We start from the raw sequence: 12,017 nt of genomic DNA on the forward strand, positions 1-12,017 counted from the left end.
ATGTTATTGATAATCACATTACCAGACATGATGAAATGACTGAATAGGTTTAGAACAGAACAAAACAGGATGCATACCTCACCCGATATTCGATAGAAATGTTCTTTGAAACACTCTGTATCTTTTTCATCAATGAAGTCTTTTGGAGGTTGGCTGACAAGGGAAGGAATGTTGTCTGCTGGTCTAGATGGATAGAAAAATTAAATGAACATTGAAGTGTTTCATATTCAATTTGAAATTATCAACTTAGCATCATCATCATCATCATTGCCACTAACTCACTGTCATCGTCAGTAACTCTTCCTCCTAATCATCATCATTATGATTACTAACAAGTTAGAAGCATGGCCCATATACAGCTGCTTGACCTGCTAGAATTAGCTACCCAATCTGCCTCAAATGATACCCTACTATCTTAAAAGGGGAGAGAATGTTTTCTATTATAGTCTTGGGCTGAACAAAGCCTTGTGAGCAGATTTGGCAAGCAGAAACTGAAAGAAGCCTATACATATGTATATATATATATATATAATAGGCACAAGCATAACTGTGTAGTAAGAAGTTTGCTTCCCAACCACATGGTTCTGGGTTTGTGAGGAGATTTGATAGATGGTAACAACTGGAAGCTTGTCATATATGTATGCATATGAGTGTGTGCACACATTCACGTTAGTGTGTGTGTGTGCATGCATATACGCATGTTTGTGTGTCTTGATATCACACAATAGTTGTAAATGACTATCACAGTCATACAAGCAGTCTCATTTGTTTCCAATCTTCTGTGTAAACATGTCCAGTCATGGCGATATATTATCTTGTTTTGAAATAAATAAGGGTTGGTGACAGGAAGTGCATCTGGTCATAGATAATCTCTCAATGAATTCTATCGAATCAATAAAAGCACAGAAAAGTGAACATTAAAATGATAAAGATAATCACAGTCTAAAAACCTTACTTCTTTCATCAACCTCTTCATATGATAGTTTTGTTTCTAATCTTTATTACTATTTATACTAAAGGGGATGGCATATTTTTGTGACTTTCATCTGCTAAGAAAACTTACTCCACAATATTTGGTTTTTCCATAAAGAATCTGATGAGAAAACTTGCTTCCAAGTTGGCTTCATATGTACAGGGTAGCACAATATATTCTCCAGGTTTCAATGCAAACCGCTTCACAACCTGGCGACCATTCATAAAAGCATCAACACTGGCAACACTTGAATATTTTTTAAAGAATTCATATTGCAATGGGAGAGCATGGTGGAGATCATTCTGACAAAAATGAAATTTTAAAAAATGTGGTTAAGCATTCACTATAGCAAAACAGAAAAATATTATAATACTATTGAAAAAATTTATTTCTCTTCACCACTCAACAAATACACAATCACAAACACACATTAATCTTTCTACACCAACTTACCTGAAACTGCACCTGGTTCTAAGATACTATCTCCTTATTTTAAAATGATCTAAATTGAAAACTTTTCAGCAAAAATTTCGTATAAGCTTATGTTCCAAATATTCATTAATTACGACAACTATTTTATTAAATTTTTCATCGTTTTAAAAATCAATTGAAACAAAAGCAATATATTGGATTTCAAAAGAAATACAATGTCAAATAAAACAGTAAAATAGCACAGCATCGATTAACTCGTTTCAAATTGCGACAGCTATTTCAAAGGGACGTAACTCTACGTTAAGAACAACGTAAGTCGCTGACAATTCGCGATCCAAATTTTATGAGCCCAAGTAAAGCCACTGAAATTGAGTTACTCATCTAAACTCAGTTCAGTAACCCATCCCCAAACTGACAACACTCAAACTTATGGGCTGTGTAAAGATGCAATAAACAATGGAGTAAGAATTTGCTAATGAAGCACAATTCAAAAATGGTTATTAACAAAGTCTGAATACACGGCTCATGTAGTCATCATTTTTATTTGATGTCCATTTTCCAAGTTGGATAATTTGATAAGAACCGACCAGCCGGAGAGCTGTCCAAGCCCCAATTGTCTGTTTTCGCATGGTTTCTATGGTTGGATACCCTTCCTAACGCTAACCACTTTACAGAGTATGTTGGGGTTCTTTTCATGTGTTACTGCCATGGGTGCTTTTATGTGGCACCATCACAAGTGCATCTACATGGCATCAGCACAAGTGCAATTTATGTGGCACTGGCACGAGTGCATTGTGTAATAACTTCTGAATGCATGGTCCATATTTCAGAAAGACTGTGGTTCTGAAAGTGTGGGGAGATCCATACATGGAGAGGAAATATATTCAAGAAATATATCAGTAAAGATAACTGAACAGGCTAAATTCAAAGTTTCATTGTTATCTCTATGATATTACACAGTTCTTGCTTTCTTTTTTCTTTCCATGAGCCATTCATAGACTTTTGTAAACGAAATAACTTGGGAGTGAGGGTAAGACATAAAATTGCTACTTCAAAAGGAGGAATGGTAATTAAAAAATATCAAATTGTTTAAGCTGTGGTTCAGTAATAGATACATTTTTTATATAAATACCTTCCTATCCATTTGTGGTTTCAGGTTCAATCCCACAGAGGAGAATCTTAGGCAAGAGTCTTCTATTATAACTCTAGACCAACCCAAGCATTATAAGTGAATTTTGTAGAGGGAAACTGAAAGTGCCAGTTGTGCATATATGTGTGTGTGTGATGTCTGGGAGTTAGTTTACATTTACACTCTCCAAATGCTGTGAACTACAAGTAATGTTGTTAGCAGTTCTCCTGTCATTAAATCATTTGCTTGCTTTGAAGAAGTTGCATGAAATAAAGGGTGCCTTACATGAAAAACAAGTACAGTTAGTGATAAGGACATTAGCTGTAATCCATACTAGCTTATTAAAAAACAGGTAAACAAATGAACAAACCTTATAAATTACAAATCCTATGTATTGTAAGCAAGGGTTCTTCAGCTTGATTCTTCTGCAGTCTTTCTGTGCAAGCTGTAGGATGACACTACAGTGAGTGTCATCATCTTCATCAGAATCACCGAGAATCATACGATACTGAGGATTACTCCAGTGTGTAGCTGCAAAAGAAAAAAAATTGAAATAACCTGATTATGATATATAATGTGAAAAGGAAGTCACCAAAATTGATTAAGTTAATTCACTTGGTTATTTTATATTATAATATCAAAAGTTACTGTAATATTGTCATCAAATGTTATAATGTGAAAATACCAATTTTCACATTCTATTTAGTAATTTATGAAAATATTTACTTATTTTATTTGATTAAAGCCAAACACTACTACTACTACTACAATAACAACACTGATTTGTGTGACAACATTAATTTTAAGTCAAAGCTGTCAGAAATTTTTGTTTTCCCTACATCTTTTAAATTTGAATACTTACTAGAGCAGGATGGTCTTCCTCCAGCAGAGAAACCTTTGTACCATCTATTATGGAATTCCACTGCAAACCATGTCCTAGGCATGTTCAATGGAGCATCAGGAGACAAATTACAGATATTCAAAGTGTCAAAATGAGCTTTAAAATCATTGAAGTCCATCCTGAAGGATAAAAAAAAAAAGTGAAAGATTCAGTAAGCATTTGAAATGTTGAAAGTGAATTGAACAAAGATGGAATATTCCAGGCAGTGCTGAAAAGTTGCTGGTTTTTGGTAAAATACAGGAGGATCAGTTAATTATGATTTTATTTAACGTATTCCTATCTCAGATTCACACATTTATTGCAGCAGTCCTTTCATGATACCCTTAAAGTCAGGAACTTTTCAGTATCCCTTCATAATGTATTGAAGCAAGCATGGGTGTGTGGTTTCAAAAGTTTGCTTCCCAATTGTGTGGTTTTCAGTTCAGTCCCACTACAAGGCACCTTGGACAAATGTCTTTCACTATTGCCCTGATCCAGCCAAAGTCTTGTGAATGAACCTGGTAGACAGAAACTGAAAAAAAAAGCCTGTTGTGTATGTGTATCCTTGTTTTGGCATTGTATGATAGTTATAAACATGTGTCACCAGCAAACAAATAGAGTTATTCATTTCTAATCTTTCATGAACAACCTGTCCAGCCCACAGGAAAAATTTTAACATGCTTAGGCAGGGTTGGTGACAGGAAGGGCATTTGTCCATAAAATATCTGCCCCAGTAAATTTTGCCTGTCCTATGTAAGCATGGAAAAGAGAACATTAAAACAGTGATGATGATGATAATATAATGTTTTCATAATTTATCTTCTGTTGAAGAAGGAACAGACATAACTTTGTTTGATCCCACTGTTCAGCACTTGAGGCAAATGTGTTCTACAGTGTCAGGTTGACCCATGTTTTGTAAATGAAATTAGATGAAAACCATGCGAAATTTCACTTTATGTATTGCATCTATGGTTCTGGAGATCCAGCCGAAAAATTACACTTAGGGTCAAAATGCCTGTGGAATACCCAGCTGCTTACATTGTAACACAAAAAGCAGCTAGTTCCAATCATTGGCCAAACAGGCCACTTGTCATAGAAACAAAGCAAGATCTTTGCTTTGCTTCGATCCCTCAACTCCTGATGGAGTTGAAAGAGCACCATTGTGACATACAACGTGGCTTTGGTTGAGCCCACATACCTTCGGGTTTGACTAACCACAGTACTTTTCATCCAGAGAGACAAAAAAGTAATAAACAAAGAGAGAAAGAGAAGAATTGACTCTCATACTGGACTCAAACTTTATTGACCACTAAAAGGATGAAATGCAAAGTTGACCTCAGTAAGATTTGAACTCAGAGCACAGAGAACTAAAATAAACATCTTAAAGCATTCTAGTTAGTGCTCTGACAATTCACCAATGAAAGATCCATCATCAGTTGAAGAAGACACCATCAGCTTAACATGAAAGAAAATAAGGTTGTGTACTCTCATTGAGCAACTGGAGTTCTACTGAAAACTTCATCTTCATGTCATGTGCTTGTGTCCAATTCAAGATAGGAAACATTGGAAAGTGGTATTTTGTTGCATTCTCTAAGAAGATTCAAACTAATGACTCCAAGTTAACAGAACACTTATTACATAATGTTTCCCACTTTCTAAAATCCACCAATAAATTATTTCCCACACTATTTTACCTATTAACAGCCAACTGAACTGACCAAGTCAAAGCTGGTGAAAGTTAACCCTTTATCATTCAGATTAATCTGTCAAAATGTAAGACTTATTTATTTATATTGTTTTTCAGTTAACCCTTTAGCATTGAAACTGGACATATCAGACCAAAATATTATCTGTGTTTTATGCTCAAACTGGTCAGGTCCTGCCTTTCACACTTACCCTACAATGTCAGTGTAAAATAAACAATCATATCATTGAGATCTCAAATGCATGCTTAATTTAAAAAATGTGAATAAATAGGCATTACATTTGGCAGAGAAATCTGAATGCTGAAGTATTAATCATGCATTATTTAATAGTTTTGAGATTTTAATGGTGTGATAGTTTATTTTTACAATGACATTGTAGGATAAGTGTAAGAGGACAAATCTGGCTAGTTTGCACATAACTGATAGAATATTTCAGCCCCATATGGCCAGTTAAAAAACTAAAGGGTTAAAGTATACTTTTCAGGAATATGTTCTGTGTCAAAAGCAAGATATAAACCATCAACAATTTGGCTGTGGGCCAGCAACCTAAAGCAAATTGTCACCTTTATATTTTACTTGAAACATCAAAAAGTAATAATAATAATAATAGTTTCTAATTTAGGTGCCAGGCCAGCGTTTGAAGGGAGGAGATCAATCAATATCATTGATCCCTGCACTTGACTCATACTTACTTTATTGACCCCAGAGAGATGCAACGAAAAATTGATCTCCACAGGATTTGAACTTGGACACATGTGGCAAGGTATTTTTTCCAGAGATCCAACAATAATAATCACCCTGCTGTTTTACATGAAGTTAAAATAGTAATAATACAGTATATGACTGATACATATCAATCCTGGAGACATGAAATATTATAAAACATTCTATATATTTATATATTTAAAGAGAGAGAGAGGGGGAGGTAATAAGAGAAGAAGGAGAGGCAGACAGAGATAATAAAATATATGTATACATAAATAAAATTCACACAAAAAATACATACCAAAATTCTCCATCATCATTGAAGACTAGTCCTAATTTTTCCCTCTCATCGCTAGGAATACTGTTCCATTCAACAGACCTACAGAATTTGAAAATAAACACATTGTAATCTGGAAGTCAAAATAAATTTTCAAAGGAAAGATGATATAACAATAAATATACTAATGAAAATAACGATATGTTTAACTAAAAACAAAAAATTAAAGGAAATTAAAATAAGAAAAGAAAATGTCAAATTTGAATTTATTCAAGATTACCTTTCATTCCACGGTCCATTCCAGGCAATATGTTCACCCCAAGGGTTTCGAATCCTTATCAGAGTGACTGAGCGATTTCCTTGATCCGAGGGCAGTAAAAGCTGCAATGGAAAACAGCGAATATGCATAACTATTTACAAGAAAGAGACAATATGGTTACATGCATATGCACATATGCAGTAACAAAAAATATACATTACAAATGTACAAACTTCTCTACTAGTGGAGGCACATAGCCTAGAGGTAGGGGCTATTGCACTTGCACTCACAAGAATGCGATTTTGATTCTCAGACCAGGAGGTGTGTTGAGTTCTTAAGTAAAATGCTTCATTTCATGTTGCTCCTGTCCACTCAGTTGTAAATAGGTAAACTTACAACAGACTGGCATTCCATTCAGGGGTAATATTGTCCTGTCCACTAGCCAGCAGGGGAGCATCATCTAAAAGCTAAAACAATGCGAGGAGGTGCATTGCAATCAATGGTGTATAACACCATCTAATAGTCTGGTCAATACAATGATATATATAACGGTAGGGTTGTGAGGTTTCTTTAGTCCTATCCATCACTATGTATTGTGGTTAACAACAGAAGAGCATCCAGCTGTAGAATCTAAGCTTAATGAGCACCAGTCAATAACAAAAATGACTCAGACTACTTAACCTATGATAGAATGAAAAAAAGATATCAAATTATGATGATGTTGATGCTAGTGTCATGTAAAAATCTCCCAGTACACTGTAAAGTAGTTGGCATTAGGAAGAGTATTCAGCTATAGAAGCATTGCCAAAACAGACAACAAAACTTGAGTAGCTCCTGTCAGATTGTCCAACCCATGCCAGCATAGAAAACAGATGTATGATGATGATGTGTGTTCGTGTATGTCCATTCACATAGGAAATTACTAAATAAAATATTAAGTTTCTGAAATTTATCTGAAAACCAAAAATCCAAATTAAAATATTACCTGCCGTAAATCAGTGATGTTATAAATATGACCTGACAACAAACCATTTGGAAGTTCACACTGTTTTTCATCCAGTGACAATGACTGAAAGATCAAAATGAAAAGAGAATAGATAAATCTAAAATGGTGTGAATTCAACCACAATTGCTCACACGCACACTACCAGTCATTAGAAAATTAGACAAAATATTTTGTGGTATTTGTTCCAACTCTCTATACTTGGATTCAAAATCTACCAAAGTCAACTCAAGAGTTTTATCTTTCCGAATATTGATGGAAAAGTACCAGTCCAAGGCAGTGAATTGAAGGAGCTGTAAAAACATCTCACTGAATGCCTTATACTATTTGTTCTGACTGTGCATCCTGAATTCAAATCCTGCCCTGGAATACTTGGATGGTAGACTTAAATTGTCACCTGGCTGATATTTTTGAGAGGTATTAGCAGAGTGCAAGCAGTCAGGCTAGGTTTTGGTTTGAGGATATCTCCCTGCCCACCCCCCAGCCTTCGATGTACTGTAATTGGTCAGAGGTACTGTCTTCCTCCTGACTAAAAAACAAAAAATTTTAAAAAACATGAGTACAGGGTATGAATAATATCACAATGGTTGTGAATTTACACAAGAATTCAAATCTAACCTTTGTTGTATATTAACAATGTAAATTTATTGCCCCTAAACACGGTCAGTTACTGAAGCCTGCTCGCCTTGACAACATATCTGAAGAGTCAAGATATGATTCAGCTGATATCATTTACTTTCAAACTGACTCACATTGCAATCTAGATTCTAACATACCAGTTTGCATCTGTTGTGGAGTATTAATTTCCTAAGAAATAAAGACTACAGACCTTTTAGTCCACATTTCAAAGAATGGTTGAGAGTATAACAGATGCACAGAAACTCATTCAATGGCTCAGACTCAGTTATGAACAAAAAGAAAAAAAATCCTGCTTTAATGACGAAGAGATTTAATAATACTAAATCAAGTCCATTGCTTTAATCAGTTGGCTCTGAAGACCAGATCCACTTCAATTTGCATTGTGTATTTTGTCCCAAGTTTTGACTGATAGATCTAATTAAAGTTACCTCCCTTGTTTCCTCTCCGTCGACTTAAGCAATCGTAGAAGGAATTTTTGTCAACTATTTGTTTGGATAATCTCAGTTGATTAAAGTTTCTTCTAACTCTGTTTTAGATGTGTGAGCCCCTCTCCACATTAACAATATATATATATATATATATATATAAAGATCCACTTTGGTCATGAATGACCATGGGATTGCACCTAGAAAGTTATCCTGAGACACAAGTCCAGGCAAGGTTGTTTTTATCAAAGATCAGCAGTCGCCAATGCATACCAGCCTTCCCTCTCCATGCCACTGATGTTATCCAAGAGAAAGGTAAAGGCTGATACAGCTTGGCACCAGTGATGTTGCAACTCATTTCTACAGATGAGTGAACTGGAGCAACATAAAATAAAGTGTCTTGCTCAAGAACACAACACAGTCCAGTCTGGGAATCAAACCACTGAGATGTATGGCCTAGTGGTTAGGGTGTTGCACTCATGAGCACAAGAACATAGTTTCAATTTCTGGACAGAGCATTGTGTTCTTGAGCAAAATACTTCATTTGCTCCAGTCCACTCAACTATAAATGAGTTACCCTGCAATGGACTGACATCCTGTTTAAAGGGAATACCATGATCCTGGTCACTTATATGCTATAGGTCTACCTGCCAAGCCAGCTAGGTGGCATCATTTGAAAGCTCCAACATTGTGAGGAAGTGCATTGTAACTAGTGGTGTTTAACAATTTTAAGAGATCATAAAATGAATACGAAAAATTCCATTTGTAAATAACTATAAATTCATCAGCAATATTTCTCTTCTCCACAAGCCATCAAGATGGCAGAATCATTAGCATGCAGGGTGAAAAAGCTTAGCGGCATTTCATTAGTCTTTATGTTCTGAGTCCAAATTCCAAGTAAGTTGATTTTTGCCTTTCATCCTTACCAACTCCAGTCAAACCGTCCAACCCAAGCCAGCATGGAAAACATGTTAAATGATGATGATAATGATGATGGCAATGATGATGATCCCTTCTTGGGAAATATAATCTTGTGATATTTACTTACATTTATGCCACAAGCCACAATAGAATATCTATCGAGAGCTTTAAAGAGAATATTAATGATGTTTTCTGGAACATTTGCATTGGCTCCATGAAGCTTGTAGCTTTCTATTAGTCCACCAGTTAAATCAGCAAGGACATCTTCAAAAACATTCACTTTGAGAGCTTCATAGGATCCATACATTCTTTAGTGAAATCAAATTTTCAAAAAATAGTGGAAAGAAACAAAATAGGGGAAAAAAGAAAAGAAAAAAAAGTAAATAATAAATTTACAAAAAGGAAGGAAATAAAACAAAAGATAAGGAAAATAAATTATGTTTTCTTCGATAATTGCTAAAAATTGAAGAACCAAGTGGTGGTTTGGGTTAGCGAGAATCATTAAAATAACCAATATATTAAAACATTTTAAAAAATATTTTGGGTTACAAAGGAATTGCTTTTTGGCACAGGCTTTTGTTTGCAGGGTTTAGAGAGAGAAAGGGTTATGCCAATGCAGTTTGCAAGGTTTCTGAAACTGTTGGTACAAAAGAGCAAGAAGCTATGACCAATCAGGTACAGCCTATCCCACAAGCTTCCACCCACACAATTTCAGCCACAGGTTTTTTTTAGTTAACTCAAGGTCATAGGACAAAACAGTTGCCCTGGGTCAAATATAGAACAAAATTGTGAAGACAACTTCTTAACTCCACAGCAATGCAGGTACCCACAGTGACAAATTTGGTGAGGAGGAATTATGGTCAACTGAATCTTCCCTTGGTTATTAGTGATATTTGTTTTATAAATTGTGGAGCTAACTTCTTAGTTTAAAACCCAGAAGGAAGAAAAATCAGAGTTAAACACAGTAGGGTATGATCTTAGATTGTAGGATTTTTAGTTTTACTGATGACACGATAACTTCTCTAATGACAGACCCATGATAAAATACACTCAGTACACTCTGTAAAGTGATTGGTGATAGGAAGAGCATCAAGCTGTAGAATCCAGGTTGAAAGTCATCATTGTCATCATCATAATCATTTAATGTCCGTCTTCCATGCTGGCATGGGTTGGATAGTTTGACAGGAGCCAGCCAGGCTACTGTATCTGTTTTCGCATGGTTTTTACAACTGGATGCCCTTCATAACACCAACCACTTTGTAGAATGGATTGAGTGCTTTTTACATGGCACCAGCACAAGCAAGGTCAGCTTTGGCATGGTTTTTACAGCTGGATGCCATTCCAAATATCCACTTCACAGTGTGGACTTGATGCTTTTTATGTGGCACCAGCACCAGCAGGGTCACCAAGTAACTTGCAAGGCAAGGAATTTTGAGAGGGGAGGGTGCATTAAAGGTGATGATAGGTTAGAGTGTGACAAAGAGACAGAGAGGCAGAAACAGGTGTCTTGCTATAGAGGAGGTACATGGTTACCTGGCAGAGAGAGAGATGTATAAGCAAGACCCAGTCCTGTGACCTGTCTAGAAGGGCAGTAACTGTGAACAAGGACTTGGATCGTGACAACTTGTCCACTCCATACCAGCAGGGAAAGTGAAAGTAAAATGATGATGGTTGATAAGGTACACAACCATTTCTGTAACTCCAACTGTTAGAAATAGCAGCTAAATCTCAGTCAAATCATACTTCTACTTTAGAAATGGAGAATGTAGTATTAAATATACTACAATAAAAAGGATAGGATTGTCATGGCAAGCACAACAATCATTAGTCTGCTCAATCAGGATTGATTTGGGCTTTAATCAAAACTAAATAACAGAAAATGAATGTAAACCTTAATAGGAGTTAAAAATAAGGATAAAAAAAGAAAAAGAAAATGAAGGGAATGGAATGGAATCATAAAAAAGGGACTATGTTGGTTAAATATTAACAAAATACTCAAGGAGAATAGGAGGAGGAAAGAGAAAAGTAGAGACAGAGAGGGGGGAGTGAGCAAAGAAAATCCAGCAGGCAGAAGAAAGGTGAAAGACAAAGGAGGAGTGACAAGAAAAAGAGACGAAGAAATATAGGAAATAAAAAGGAAATTTGAGGAGCAAAAGAATAACAGAGAAAAGCAACAAATAGGTAAGGGAATCAAATGAACAAAAATGAATCACTTTCTCTCTTTCTCTCTCACACACACACACACACGCATCATTTTGACAAGAAAGAAGCTAACAGTTCTTCTAAAGATTCAGCTTATGTAGCCTCCATCAGACAGTTCAATGTAAAAATAAAATAAATATCTTACTCTACTGAAAGATATTGAATGATCCTTCAATTTAATGTTTGTTTTTATATATAGGTCTACATAAAATGAAATGCTAAGATATATATATATACACACACAAGGTAAGTTGGAAGAATTGTTTGCATGCTGGACAAAGTGCTTAGCAGCATTTTGTCCATCTTTATATCCTGAGTTTAAATTCCAATGAGGTTGACTTTGCCCTTCATCCTTTCAAAGTCAATGTAATCAACTAGCCCCCTTCACCAAAATTTCAGGCCTTGCATCTATATTAGAAAGGAATATATGTGTATCATTTAATATACGTAATTACAAAAGAGCTTC

The 12,017-nt window shown here is 35.4% G+C and overlaps 1 protein-coding gene across 1 annotated transcript in view; it reads right to left on the bottom strand.

Moving 5' to 3' along the window:
• LOC115217329 (calpain-A) overlaps positions 1-12,017 on the bottom strand; it is a 49,572-nt gene that overhangs the window by 18,532 nt on the left and 19,023 nt on the right. The window contains exons 4-11 of the mRNA XM_029786988.2: positions 9,477-9,657; positions 7,347-7,430; positions 6,383-6,483; positions 6,127-6,204; positions 3,397-3,554; positions 2,905-3,065; positions 1,064-1,275; positions 78-183 (exon numbers count right to left, since the gene is read on the bottom strand). Coding sequence (XP_029642848.1) covers positions 78-183; positions 1,064-1,275; positions 2,905-3,065; positions 3,397-3,554; positions 6,127-6,204; positions 6,383-6,483; positions 7,347-7,430; positions 9,477-9,657 — 1,081 coding nt within the window. The remainder of the gene's footprint in view (positions 1-77; positions 184-1,063; positions 1,276-2,904; positions 3,066-3,396; positions 3,555-6,126; positions 6,205-6,382; positions 6,484-7,346; positions 7,431-9,476; positions 9,658-12,017) is intronic.

Source organism: Octopus sinensis, linkage group LG11 (assembly GCF_006345805.1).
Source record: "Octopus sinensis linkage group LG11, ASM634580v1, whole genome shotgun sequence".
Lineage (NCBI taxonomy): Eukaryota > Metazoa > Mollusca > Cephalopoda > Octopoda > Octopodidae > Octopus > Octopus sinensis.